At 40.1% G+C, this 15,242-nt stretch overlaps 1 protein-coding gene across 1 annotated transcript in view; it reads left to right on the forward strand.

Moving 5' to 3' along the window:
* DSCAM (DS cell adhesion molecule) overlaps positions 1-15,242 on the forward strand; it is a 388,992-nt gene that overhangs the window by 295,620 nt on the left and 78,130 nt on the right. Inside the window, exons 16-18 of the mRNA XM_066314168.1 lie at positions 4,225-4,465; positions 6,098-6,244; positions 7,956-8,111. Coding sequence (XP_066170265.1) covers positions 4,225-4,465; positions 6,098-6,244; positions 7,956-8,111 — 544 coding nt within the window. The remainder of the gene's footprint in view (positions 1-4,224; positions 4,466-6,097; positions 6,245-7,955; positions 8,112-15,242) is intronic.

The following is a 15,242-nucleotide window of genomic DNA, read 5'->3' on the forward strand; positions in this document are numbered from 1 at the left end:
GATCTTGTTCAGATCTTAAATTTATATCAGTGTTTCTTTTTGGCAAATGGTTTCCAAAACCAAAAGCTGCTTGGTCACAGATTTACCTGGAGTGAAACACAACAATGTATTTAGAGAAGACATGGATTTAAATCCAAAACACAGTCCACAGAGCAAAGGAAGTCATTTTTGAAGCCATGCAAGGGTGTAGGGTGATTCTCAACAACTGAAATAAATTCTTAGTAGGCTTTTTCTTTTTTAAACCACTTAAGAACTGTGACTATCTGATCAAGTCAACTATAATCTTCAAGCTTCTACATCTGAACTTGTTTTTATGGATTCATGGGTAGGTATATTGAAAAGCTTTGTTTTCTTTCTTAGAAAGTTCACTTTGGGGGATGCTTTTAAAAGCAGCAAGAGGAGTTGGGCACCACTGCCTCATTGCTGGAGTTTATAGCTGCTGTTTGTGAGGTTTTGCCATTAAATTTTATAGATGCAGATGTGAACAGGCAGCTATAGGACAAACAGAATTCCCGTGCCTTTGTTTCAATAACTGCCTAAAATATAGTTTAATTTGTACTTCAAGGACATTTCAAGTACAACTGTGTCCTGGGCTGTGGGTGATGTCTGATATTGAAAGATATCAAACGAGGTGCTGGGGTTCTGTTCTCAAAATCATGTTTGGAATTTGGTTTGAGAATTCTTGTCAAGCAAGGTTCAGTATCTAATATAACAAGAGATTCCCAGAAATTCGTTGTATATTGAATGCATACTTCATGAGCCTGATTTCATGAGCTGAAGGGAGAGCTGGATTTTCACAATTTGGAATGAGTTTAAGGTGAAGTCACTGGGCAGGTATAGATCTTGTGTAGTCTTACCTTTCCTGGAAGAGTTATTTCCTGAATGAAAATTTTTAAGCTGATTAAGAGATCTTCTCTTCCCTATTAAAAACTCTAAAACCAGGAGTGAGCTGCTTACTTCCCTTGCTTTATTGCAGTTTTCTCCAGGTCAGAGCATTTTTGATTCATTACTCAAAAAGGAACTTTAGGGTGGTCCCACAGACGTAATCCATTTGGTTCCATGGTGAATCCTGGCTTTTGGGTAGGTTCCTACGATGCTGTGCAGAAGCTACTCTTTGAGTGTCTAATAAAATGTAATAAAAAATAAAGAAATACTGCATGAGATCAATCTTACATTGTCATGGAAGCCAAAAAAACAAGAAAAGAACCTGACCTTGGTAGTTTTTATTTTGGAGGCATGTGGACCTGCCATGAAAGGCTATGATGGCATTGAACAAACAGGATTGTGGTGAAAACCATGGTTATATTTAAAGCTGGCAAACTTTATTAAAATACAGCATCAATAACAGCAAAAGGAGCAGGGACTTGCACATCGATTATCTTTCATCTTGTATTAAATCCCATTTTTGCAGCTTGCTTTGGCTGTAAATCTTCATTTAAAGTTTTGTCTTGCCCACTCTTAGAAAATCCCAGTTAAGCAAAGTTGTATTGTCCTGTAATTTGCTTAATCCAATATCTGTGTGTCCACATAGGACATTGGGTTTCAGACTGAGCTGTTAAATAAAACTCTTCACGTTTTGGTAGTTTAAACTGGTGCAGAGATAATGGGAATTAAACAGGAATTCTCATTTAGAAAAGAGCATGAAAATATTAATTTTTTTCATGTAGAACTTTACATTAGGTAAATGGCCGCATTAAATTTAGACATGGGAAATATTCCTTTTCCACTTTATTTCTGTTTACACACACAGACAAAGCTATATAATATCATATTTACAGAAGTCAAACAGATACTCTGTTTTCAGAATATTGAATTTTGAGAGAAAAGCAGTGAGGTCATGGACTGAAATCTACTTTTTCATACTGTTCTATGGATATTGACAAGGTTTACAATATTTTTTTCCCAAGAACACTAAGTCGTTTCATTCAATTTCCTATCAAAAAATTGTCTACACCAGAAGGAATATTTATCAAGTGAGTCATGTGTGCAAAAAGTCAACTCAAAATGAAGTATTAAAGTCATAGTAACAAGGAACATTGGAATTGTTGTGAAGCAGAACATTTTAATGTTTTGTCCTGAAGTGACTTGGGTTTTGTTTTATATTGTATAATGATTCAAAGTGGGGAAAAATAAAATTTTAATGCTTTATTTAAAGAAAAAATATTTTGACTTAAAACAATTATGACGAAGTTCATGAAAATTTCAAAGTTTGTCATTTTATTCCAATTCAAAGTGAGAAAGTATAATTGTAGAATTCCCAGTGAAGAGGGTGTTGTGGCTGCTGTGCTCAAACTGCTTCTCTAGAAGTCAATTTATTGTCAGTGAAGATGAGCAGAGGGCTGGAGCAGCTCTGCTGGGAGGAAAGCCTGGGATTGTTCAGCCTGGACAGGAGGCTTGGAGCAGCCTGGGACAGTGGAAGGTGTCTCTGCCCATGGCAGGGGGTGGAAGTGGATGAACTTTAAGCTCCCTTCCAACCCAGATCATTCAGTGATTCCATAAATATATCTTAACTCAAACAACAAAAACCTGACCTTAGTTTCCACTCCCAGCTTAAAAGCCTCCTTCTGTAAACATTTAAAGGCAACAAAGCCATGGAATTGTCCAGAACAGGTAACACATTTACAAAGGGCTCTGACAAAAAAAAATGACCTGAATATTTCTAAAGGAGTTGGGGAGTTTTTGACCAAAAAACCCAGAGAAATATTCAATCAGGAAACAATTCTACTCTTAGATTCCCAAAACACTGTCCTTAGCCCTGCCATGTAACTTACAAGGATCTCAAGATCTGAATCTGCTAATTCAATCAGCTACATCTGGTCAAAGTAATATAATGGAAATTGGAATTATATCATCACTTCAAGTTCTGTGTCTGTTTCTCAGGCAAGAGGGAGAAAAGAAAAACATCTGAAGATATTATTCAATCAATCAATTGCATACAGTGACACACATTTTAAATTTGAGGTGGGGGCTGGTTTTTGCAGAGCAATGGTTTTGATGGTAGTGGATGAATGGCAAATCTCACGCTGGTTTATTATCTCCAGTGGACTATAAACTCCCCAAAACGGGCAGGTCCTGTGGCAGAAATTAGTGTTTTTCTTGAGAATCTGCCCCTCAGGAGATTTAATGGGATATAGAAGCAACAGAAGTTGCTGCCTCTACCAGTCCAGCCCATTGCTGGTAAACTGCATCACAAACACTTTTTTTATGGGACAGTGGGACAGATGAGCTTGTGGGCCTCTGTGGGGAGTTTGAACAAGGTTTTGAGGATTGGAAAAATATTTTTGCTCCTGAATTACAAACTGTGCCTTAAAATGCTTATACTAATAATGTCTCATATTGATAGAAAATCAGACATTATAATATATGGAAATTAATCTAATACTTTTTAAATGGTATTTTTATAGGTATTGCTGTCAATAACAGGCTTTTTCTCTGAGCTGAAAATCTCTGCTTTGCACTAGATCACATTTTATATTGCAGAGCACACAAATTATTTCCCCTAGTCAGGAGCAGAGAATCTTGCACTGTGACTGAGAAATGTGGCACATAATTATGGCCGACCATTTTGTGCTGTCCATATCCCTTGAATGCCAGATATATTGCAGCTATTCAGTATGCAAATCCCTGCTTTCCAAATCATTGTTGCCTTCAGCACTCATTATCTAATCATCTTTCTACACGACACACTGAATGAACAGAAGCATATCTCAAAGCACAGCATAAAATTTTCCTAATGCACAGGACTGAATAAACTCCTGTGACTGCCTTGCACAGATCAATAAATGCCTTCCTAAAGGTTCAGTGAAAGGTGGGGGTTCCTGGCAAAAAAAACAATTAATAGTGAATGGTGGCCTGGAATGCAAATATACCCTTATCAACTCAGCTTGGATTGATTCACCTGAAAAGAGAACAAAACATCCTATATTCAAACTCAAAGAGTGTCTCGCTGGATTTTTCTGTGCATGAACCATTTTGAAGGTCTTTCAGCACAGATTTGAAAAAAGCCACACCTGAAATTTAAGTTTTAAGATTGAAAAATGTAGCTGTTTCATATGCAGGAAGTATTTTTGAATTGTTGCCTTGAAATAGACTTGCATTCAGCAGGAAAAAAATTAAAGTTCAACTACCTACTTTTTTTTTTTTTTTTCCACCCAAAGTTTTTAGGAGGAACAACTTGACTTGGGATGTGTGCACTCAATGTGTAACTTTCCATTTTCTGTTCAGGCTCCAAAGAAGCATTTGCAGAATGGAATTATCCGTGGGTACCAGATTGGGTATCGGGAGTACAGCGCAGGGGGGAATTTCCAGTTCAACATCATCAGCATCGACACCACCGGGGACAGTGAGGTTTATACACTGAATAACCTGAAAAAATTCACCCAGTATGGCATGGTGGTACAGGCCTGTAATCGGGCTGGGATTGGACCTTCTTCTCAGGAAATCATCACCACAACTCTTGAGGACGGTGGGTTCCTTGGCAAACGACTCTCATGGGATATATTGTTCGTGTTGTTATTGTTATTTTGTGTCTTTTTATCTTGTTGCATTTCTTTGTTGATTAGTGATGATTAAAGTAGAGATGGTATAAAAGCAGTCTTTAGATAGGAAGGTGTAAGAGAAGAGCCTGCTCAATGAGCTTGTCTGATTTTCATTGCAGGAGTGAGTTTATTTTATCAGGTAAATAAAAATAACTCCACCTATGTAAAATATCCTGCCGTGAATGATGTTGACTAAGACAAAAACTTTAATTAAGAAGTCAAATGCTCTGGTGTTCTCATATTTGCAACTGTTGTGGTTTCATCCTTGCCTCCAGAGTGATCTCATCATAGTTTTGAGAGGTGGAATTCTGAAAGGTGAAGCAATATTGTAATTTTTGTTGGATTTCTACTATTTTCAAACGAATCTACTGTGTAACCGGAGCTCTTGTACTGCACTGTCCTGTCAGTCTTAAGAGATGTGTGTTTTTTCAAAGGTATCCAGTGACAGAAAAATCATTGCTACTTCAGGCAAAAATCACCGTCTGATCCAAGGAATAACGTAGTTTGGTGTTTATTTTTTTTCAAACTGCATAAAAAGTACTTCTCAAACAATGAGAGGGAGTCCTCTAGTGGAAAAAGAGAATGATCTCATACCCAAAAAAGAGAGTTCAGTATTTTAGAGTATAACAGCAAATAATAATCCTAAAGGCCATTGAAGTCAGATTTTCAGCCACCGTAAATCAGCATCGGTGTCCTGAAACCAGTGCCAGCTTGGAATCTGACTTTTACATGGACAAAATGGAATATCACTCATCTAAAATCCTCAAGAGACGCAGATTTTGAGGCAAGTTATTCATGAAAGACTGATACCTTTCTTTTACTCTGAATGTTTCTAGGCCTAGCTTGCTGCAAGACCTCAAAAGGCAGTATGCTCACACAGGCATATATTTTATATTATAATAAATGGGATTTTTTTTTTCCTTCAGAATCCAGCATGCTTACTTTTCTTGGAAATTTTTTTTTGATTGTCACTCAATTTTGGGTCTCTCTTTGAATTAAAGATGCCATGAGCTTTTACAGCAATGCCAGTTATTAATTCTGCTGTATTACTTTGACACTAAATGGCCAACAGAAAATGCCTTAGATTTGTTTGATTTTTCCTATTTTTTAATATTAGCAAAAATATAGTATGACCATTTTTTCCTATGTTTTTTTTAAAGACATGTCCACTTTTTTCCCCCTTCACCAAATTTAAAAGGACATTAGAACTGCCCACCAAGATGCAAATTTGGCTGCAAACTTTAAAAAATATATTTAAATTGCTTACAGAATGTTCTGCACATTTTGGTGTCAGAACATGATTATATTTCAAAAAGAAGCAACAAAAAGCCTATTAAAAGAAAAGTCAGCAAGGGAAGCAGTACATCAAAAGTCATTCCAGGGAAAAGAGCTGCATTTGCAGAAATGTGGATTGTAGCAAGGATAAAGGATTTGCATTGTTAAAATGTGTAATGGTAATTAAATATTGTGTGGTGGGATGGAGGGGAAAATGAAGAGTAGCTAAAAGATGAATATTGAATTGTTTTCATTGTGTTAACGTGGTGAATATCTTATTCCAGTGCCCAGTTGCCCTCCAGGGAATGTGCAAGCCACTGCCACGTCCCCAGAAACCATCTCCATTTCCTGGTCAACGCTGGCAAAGGAAACCCTGAATGGGATCCTGCAGGGATTCAGAGTTATCTACTGGGCCAACCTCTTGGATGGAGGTGAGAGACACCAATCTATTACCAAGTAAAAAGCTGTGTGTGGCCTTTATAGCATTTTCTCTCTGCTGTGAAGGCATTTTCTTTTTGCTTTTGAGAAAACTTTGTGTACCTGGTGAGGGAACAATTTTTTCCTAGAGCCTGAACAGAGCAGCAAAAGCTGCCTGGAGGAACCTCATGGAAGGCTCCCACAATGGGTTTGCAACACTCCACACATCTCCCATGGTACCCAACATGACCTGAGCAAATTTCATCTCAGCTGGAGTCCAGAATGTTGGGGGTTTTTTAAAGAATGATGACATGAATCTAGAACAAACCAACCCAAACTGGGTTTTCACTATAATTTGGTTGGTTATCACTTTGCCTACTTCATCTGCTATCACTTTTTTTTTTTTTTTTGGTAGGATGCATTTCCTCTCCATAGCTGAGGGCAAAAGAAGGAAATGTCTCTGGGAAAAGCTTGTTATTTCCATGCTAGCTTCTTCTGTTGTGCTGTTTTGTACTCTTAGCATAATTCCTGGGGAAATAGGCTCCAGAGAAGAGACTGAGTGAAAGGATCAAAGCAGAATTCTGATGCTTTACTAATCTGCAGTTTATTGCGTGGTGATAATTCCATGTATGGCCCTTTCTCGTAAATTAAACAAATTAGTAGGTTTGAGATGCACGTGACTTTATTCCACTTGCCTGTGGATTTTTCACAGCTGTCTCCCTTCTTTTGCTTTCATCCACCAGAACCAGAGTTCACTCTAGCCTGCAGTTGTGCAAATCCTGGCCTCTGTTAGTGTGGAAAGGGGAATTTGGAGTGGAAATGTGACCCAGAGGCCCGTTGTCCCTGCTGGTAATGGTAGACTCAAAAATATTTGGAAATCGGCAACAAATTCCTTTAAAAATAAAGATTAAAAATGGATGAGAAGCATACAGAAATAATGTAGACATGTAGGGCATAAAATTAAATGTTTACAGTGACGCCTGTACTTTTGGATCAGATCCTGTGTGGATATTATCCCATCTAAGCTCCTATGTGATGTCTTACAACATGATGAAAAAAGATGATGTTCATGCCATGCTTAAAACTGGATTTTCTTTATTTATTCAACTTTATTTGCTGTCCTAAATATGTTCAAAGCTTTTTTGCCATATGGGTTGTACTTCTTAGCTTGCTGGGAAAAAAAATCATATGAAGTGCATCATCTTTCTGCAAGTAAATCTGATTTTACTGTGTTTAAATCTATTGTTAGCCAGTATTGCTGCTATCAAGTGCTTTGCAGCAGCACTTGCTGCATATTTTAAAATAAAGGGGAGTTTATTCTTCATTTTCCTTATGAGAAATGGTCTTTCTCATAACCAGAAAATCTTTATGAAGATAAACTATGTGCTCATTTTTTTTCTTTAGGGGATGTTTCACAATAATCTCTTCTTGTTATCTGTTCTTTATGAAAAATCTCATTACTTGTAGAATTTCTTCAATTCTCTTCATCATATTTTTTTTTAAATTGCAACCAAAAAAAGTTTGAAAATGAAAAGTGGGTCTGCTTCAACTGGTAAGAGGTCAGAACATAAATGAATTCATTTTAATTCATTATAATTCATTGCTGTTCTGTAATAATGAAGCATTACTTGTCTGGGACACCCAAGATTTCCACAGCAGGTATCAATGCCTGCAAGAAGAGTGAACTTGGCAATAATTCCACTTCCTTTATATTTTATTTTACAGAGCTGGGAGAGATAAAGAATGTCACAACTACCCAACCATCCCTGGAGCTGGATGGCCTGGAAAAATACACCAACTACAGCATCCAGGTGTTGGCTTTTACCCGAGCTGGGGATGGAGTGAGGAGCGAGCAGATCTTCACCCGCACTAAAGAGGATGGTAAGAGTGGAAGAATTTCCCATTCCCACTTCCAGGAAATGTTTGTTTGTCTCAGGAAAATATTGTACACAGACATGCAAAGATTGAAAACTCATCCCTGGGGCCCAGCACAGGGAGGACATAGAGCTGCTGGAGAGAGCCCAGAGGAGGCTCCAGGATGAGCAGAGGGTTGGAGCAGCTCTGCTGGGAGGAAAGGCTGGCACAGCTGGAATTGTTCAGCCTGGACAGGAGAAGCTTTGGGAAAGATAATATTTACAAGGGATAGAGTGACAGGACAAGGCGGGATGAGAGAAAGGGAAAGAGAGTAGAATAAGACTAAATATTTAGAAGAATTCTTTACTATGAGGGTGGGCGGGCCCTGGCACAGGGTGCCCTGATTTGCTGTGGCTGCCCCTGCATCCCTGGCAGTGCCCAAGGCCAGGTTGGACATTGGAGCTTGGAGCAGCCTGGGACAGTGGAAGGTGTCTCTGCCCATGGCAGGAGTTGAAAATTCTGATATTCTATGAAAATGGAGAAAGGAGGAGAGACTGTTCTGGGACAGTCTTACGATACTTAGATCCCGCTAAGGATATTATTTTCAGTGTAAATATACTCTTCCCTCAAAAGCAAAATAAAGAACAAAAAGGTCTTACCTTTGTTCCTAGACCAAAGCATGGAAAATTGAATTCATAATGCTGAAAGTTCAAGAAACTTTTAATCATACACAGACACGTGAAATTCCATAATCACTTTATTGTAATTGTAGCTGTTATAATCACTTCAGGTCGCCTCTGTAGGATGCCATGCACTGATCTATTTCTGAAGCCCTGAAATGCCAAATTCAGGGGAGATTTTGTCTCTAACCTTTTTTAATGCCTTGAAAATGCTGTGAGATGTATAAATATATTTTTGGATCCCCTAAATGCTTTTGAAAAACTGTATCAAGAGTTTTTGTGGTGCAGATAAAAATGCCCACAGTCCTTTCAATGAGATTACTTCAATAGTGTTCCATTTGTAAATTCTCTTATGACTTATACAATATGTTTTCAAGGTAATTAGTCAATGGATTTTCCTTATTTATCCACTTCATTGCCACTTGTGAATATATGAATATATTTGCCAACTTTTTTTTATTTGTAATGAGATTTACAAAAGTGACAAGAGAGCAGGTTCAGTAAATTAAGTGACATGATGAATTTTCAGTGCTTTTTTGCCAATAAAAAATTACATTATAGAAGTTAATAATTTTTTTCCAATTAAATATTAAGGGACTCATTCTAAAATTTACATACATTGTTAGATCGCCTGGCTCCAGCTGTAGCTGTAGTAAATGAAGCTGTAGTAAATGAAAATTGCTTGGCTTTAGACTTGTGTGTCTCAAACACTGAATGTTCTGATATCAGACTAAAGTCCTTTAACAGTCCCTTTACTTTGGAGCACCCAGGTCCTGACTCAGATTCTCTTGGTATACCTAGTACTTGGAAGTAGATGGTTTTATTTCAATTAAAAAAATCTAAAATGTGAAATCTAAAATTCAAGAGACCTGCAAAACATATGCTGCATTTTCTAGTTACTTTTTGTCAAGTAGATTCCAGCATAGCAAGCTTTCCCTGAATTCTCTCTGAACACAAAGGCTCTCAGCCCTGAGCCTTGGAAGTGAGATTTTAGTCACCAGGAGCCAGAAGTAGTATCCCACACTGGTCCAGGAGCTTGGGAACAGGCTGGTCTTGGGGATATCTGATTCATGGCAGAAGCCCCAAACATTTCTTCCTCTCCTCCCTCTCCTCCCTCTCCTCCCTCTCCTCCCTCTCCTCCCTCTCCTCCCTCTCCTCCCTCTCCTCCCTCTCCTCCCTCTCCTCCCTCTCCTCCCTCTCCTCCCTCTCCTCCCTCTCCTCCCTCTCCTCCCTCTCCTCCCTCTCCTCCCTCTCCTCCCTCTCCTCCCTCTCCTCCCTCCCCTCCCTCCCCTCCCTCCCCTCCCTCCCCTCCCTCCCCTCCCTCCCCTCCCTCCCCTCCCTCCCCTCCCTCTCCTTTTTCTTTTTTTCTTCTTTGTCCTCTGTCTTCATTGTCTTCTTTGTTATTGTCTTCTTCCTCTTCTTCTCCTTCTCCTTCTTTGTCTTCTTCATCTTTTTCTTCTTCATCTTCATCTTCTTCATCATCTTCATCTTCTTGTTTCCCCCTTAGCCCACCTCTTCCTCATTTCCTCATTTGCTCATCCTAATTCTTGGTGGTGGCTCTTTTGCTGTCTCCATCTCTGGCTCTGATGAGAGGAGCACATTGCCTCAGACTGTGTTTGGCAGCTGTGCAAAGCAGCTCATGTCTTACCTTTAATCCTCCTGGCAGCCCAGCAATAACTCGCCCTAAAGGCAGCCTGACAAAACTTTCCAGAGATTTTCTGATGCCTCACACTGGTTCCATTCATTAAATCTTTTGTCCAGAAGACTAAATGGAAAGGTATTCCAAAAAATGCAATGATTTCATATTCAGCTTCACAACTTTTTATTAAGGGCAGGAAAGGTTTTGTAGTGGAATATACAGTGACCTGTAGTTAAGAGTAAGCCAAACTCAAAATCCTGTATCTAAACATCCTGAAGGGTGTGGAAATTAAAGAGGAAAAGAGCATTCACATTGCAAAACTCCATGCACCAAACAGGTGCCTCATTCCTCAGAAGAATGGACATTTCTACTGTAATTTTCTAAGGAAAATTGTTCTGTAGAGGGTAATTCAGTAGGACTATTTCCAGTGCACCTAAAAGATCCTGCCTTGAAGTGACTTTAAGCACTTCCTCGGCATTTGAAATAAATTAATTGGAATCCTAACAAGGCTTAGAACTGGAAACCTTCTATCTCTGCTCCCAGACCTTCTCTGGATAAAATTATGGCACAAGATATTCCACCCTCCTCTAATAAAATCTGGAAATCTGGGATATTTCTAAGTGGATGCCAAGCTTTCCATATCATTATTGCTATGAGGCCTTATCACCTCATTAATTCCTTTCTCTTTTTTTCATTTTTTTACACGAGAGGAAACTTTTCTCTGTAGAAGCAATGGTACAGCATTTTCCACTGCTGCTGGAAAAGCCAGTCGTGGCCACCTGCGACTTCTCTGTTGGTGTTCAGCTAAAGACATCAACCCAAAATTTCTTCTGCAGGCTTGAAATATCCAGTGGGGCAAAATAAGGATTACCCAGAGAGTGGAGCACTCATCCTGGATGGAATGAGTTGATGCTTTAATTTCTTGTAATGTTTGATACTGATTTTAGACACCAGAGGTCAGACACTGCTGCTGATCAGCAAAGGAAATGGGAACAACTCAAGCAAATAATAAGAAATGAGCTTTCAAGAAATGAGCTTTCCTTTCAATGTCATCATATTTGTGGGGTTTATCTAGCTTTTTCCCCCCCCCTTTTCTGAAAGCTGACTTCAGAAAAGGGTGCTCCTCTTTTTGGAGTTCCTCCTGGTAGAAAAATAAGCCAAGAAGAAACATCCGATTTTTAAAAATTCATTCTGGTTTTGTCCCTTACCTTTTCCGCTTTACAGTTTTTAATAAGCTGCTCATCCTCTTCACCTGGAGACTTGATTTAATAAACCATTAAAAATTAAAGCAACTCTTCCAATTCTTTTCCCTGCTGTGATCAAAATGCAGTTTGAAAGGCTTCTCGCTTTTGTAGCGAGAGGGAGCGTGTGTGACAAATTCCCTCCCTGCTCCTGTGCTGCAAATGAAATATGAGAGAACCATGGTTGAAACAAGGAATTTCCTGCCTGAACCAGCGTGAAACATGACACAGCACCTTGGCTGGCAGCAGTGCCCTGACCTTGAGCAGACCATGGGAGGGCACAGACCCCAGAGCCCCCATCCCACCCCATCCCAGGAAAGCTTCCTGCAGCTGGGAATTTGGCCTGGGTGTCTGTCAGAGGTGGCATCTAGGCTGGCTGTAGCACAGGAGGATACACATTTCTCTCTCTTGTGTCATTTTGGGTTTTTTTGAGAAATTGCATTCCTGTGCACAGCAAGCTGTTTGTGTGCCACAGAGCTGCTGCAGCACTGCCGTGCTTCCAATTCTCTGGCATTCAGAGCCAGGAAAAAGCTGCAGCAGGAAGGAAGGGAAAATAGTACCAAATCCCTCTGCCAGCCTCACTCTGCCTGAATCCAGAGAGATTTTCCTCCTCTCCTTCCTCTCCCCGGACATCAAGCTTCCTGACCATTGGTATGAGAGGCACAGAGAACATCTGGCAAGCTTTACATTTATTCTACAGTGATTAAGCAGAAATCCAGTCCAGTGCATGTTCAGTACTCCTTGGAGCAGAGCTCTGCCTGGGCTTGTTCAGCTGATGAGAGTGACTGGGCTCTGTGATGAAAAACTGCCCTTGGTGACCCCTTAATGCACTTTTTTATAGTGGTAATGATCTCCAGTTTTGTCTTTTTTAAACTAAGAAACAAAAGGCGCAGAATAGTAAATGTTTCCCTCAGGAAGCTGGCAGGATCTGATAGAAGTGGTGAGAGTAAATTCATGTGTGGATGTGTTTTGGCTGGCATAGATCTACATTGTAGTGGGATATCTACATGAACAAGCAGTCAGGAGTTGAGTTTATTTTGATTTTTCTAAGGGCAACCAGCAATGGAATGGTCCCGTGTCGTGCAGAATTAAAACCCTGTTACCGAACGAGGCTCAGATTTCTAATGTATTTGCAATATCACTCTTAAATGGACCACAATCTGTGCGTTTTGCCTGCCTGCTGCTCAGTACTGTGAAGAAAAATGGTGATAATCTCTCTGCTTATGAAAAGGAGAATGAGAAAGTTCCTGGAGCTCCTCCCCATTATCTGGCACATCTAAATGCTGTTTCCCAGCCCTGTCGTATCAGGATAATTGCCTGCTCTGCTTTAGCATTTCACTTGCACTGTCAGGAATACAAAGTGTTCTCCTCCACATGAAAGCAGGATGCTATTTCCGTGTTTTTCAAAGCCTTGCTAGCTGGAGAATGAGGCCATCTTTGATCTTAAATTTGCCACATCTGCTCCCTGGAAGGCTGCAGTGTTGTTTAGAAGCAGTCCTCAGCTTCTCTGTGCTCAGCCCAGGTTGTACTCTGGCTTCTCACCATAGTTTTACCCCTTGTGACCATGGAGGGGGGGGAATAAATCTATGGCATTGTGCAAATTCAGTTTGTCTTTCTGGGAGCTGTGGGAGTCAGTGTGCTAAATAAAGGTCCAGGGAGAATTCAGTAAGACAGCTCAGGTCTCTTGATACTGCTGGCTTATGATGACTGAAGCCAGAAAGGCTGGGGATGCAATGGCAATGAGGGAAAATGCCTTGTTTGGTTGGCAAGGCTTAGGATTTTCCTCTCCAGGATAACGCACCACATTCCCCAACCACAACCTCTTCAGATGCCCAAAAAAATCCAGTTTAGTGAGAAATGCTTCAGTTAATGCTGAGATAACTCATATGAGGTTCAGGAGATGGATTTTGCCAATGACTTTACCCTCTGGACAGAGGACAGTGGGAGTCTGTGTGATGCCTTGGGAAGGCTGACCTGGAACAGAGACTGAACAGAGCTGGAGAATAGAGCAGGTATTTATTAAAAGGCCTTTAAAGATACAACTTGGGCAGGACAAGAGCCTGACCAGAGCTACACCCAAGGTGGACCTAAAATGGACACAAAATGGTCAACCAGTCACGATGTCTCACACTTTTATAAGTTTTGGTCCATTTGCATATTGGGGTTTAATTGTCCAATTACAGCTTCAGGTTGTGAGGTCCCATCCTTCTTGTTTTCTCTCTTCAGCCCACCATTGTTTGTACTTTTGGGCCCGAAAACTTGTAACCATTGTCCTTGGTTTTCAGCAGGAAAAGGATTTGTTTTGTCTCCCTGCTCTCTGAAGAGAGCTGAGTGACACTGAATATGAGGCTCAGAACTGCACCCCTGGGCAGCACAGAATCTGAAAAACATGAACACAAAAACTTAAGGCATCATATGAAGCACCAGATGAGGTTCTACAGGATTCTTGCCAAGGAAATGTAAACGCTTCCACACACACAGTGGAATGGCACCCAGCTTTCACGTGCACAACCCAGCAGTGCAGTAAAAAGAGGATTAATAATGACTATTTAGAATAATTTTTTGCAACCCTGCAAAACTTCTGCCTGATTCCAACCTAATGAGCTGGAGGGGTCCTTGGGTTGAAAATTTTACTATATGGCTTCCTGACATTCTTTCTTGGCCCCTCTTTTGGCTGGCCTCACACTAGGCAGCAACACAGCAACGACAAGGAATGTTTCCAACATAGGCCCAATGACTGGAAAATGCCAGATGAATTCTGAGCTAATCCCTCAACAGTCGACAGCCATGACCAATTACCATCAGAACCTGTCCCTATAGATCACACCCTAATTTAACAATAAATTGCATTAACCTCATCCATCTATTTGCAGTGATTTCCAGAAAACATTGCTATCCATAAAGGAATCCTCCTGTGGGTTAGGTAATTACCCTGGAGAGCCAGCTTTCCCTCCTCAGCAGCGGGAGCAAATAGCATTTCTAATGAGCTGGGTATAAATAACAAGTTGGATGCTGTCAAGCATCAATATTTACTCTGCATTGGATAGAGCTGCTAACTGAATTAGCCCCTTTGCAGCGAGGGGCTGGGTTTGCATGCAATTATCATCATGACGTTCTCACTTGATGCCTAATTAGCTCTCAGCACACTATAAATAGAAAATGCATATCCAGGGACGTTGCACTGAGTGGTGCCTGTCACTTTTCTCACATCTTCCAGGACCACCTATTCAGATGTAAAATTGAGGGTCTTCTCACATTATTTTTACACAAAAGATGAGCAAATTTAGGTCCCAGTCTGGCTGACTTCTCTTTGTGGGCCAATTTCTGTAGCAGCATAATGTCTGCTTGTTTAATTGAGGTAGAACAAAGAGTCAGAATTTGTCTACAAATATCAGCTTGCTGGACAAGGGATTTTGTACCTCTACTGCACAATAACTCTTTCCTCTGAAAAATAAAGAAAGCTGATCAAGCATTGCAATAGTAATTGCCCTAGAAATTTTACCATATTGGTAGTTTTATTTGAAATCAGACAAAAAGATCAGATTCCTCATGAAGCAGTAGTTCGGTAGAGAATAAATTTCAGAAAAATGTTTCATTT

Source organism: Sylvia atricapilla, chromosome 2 (assembly GCF_009819655.1).
Source record: "Sylvia atricapilla isolate bSylAtr1 chromosome 2, bSylAtr1.pri, whole genome shotgun sequence".
Lineage (NCBI taxonomy): Eukaryota > Metazoa > Chordata > Aves > Passeriformes > Sylviidae > Sylvia > Sylvia atricapilla.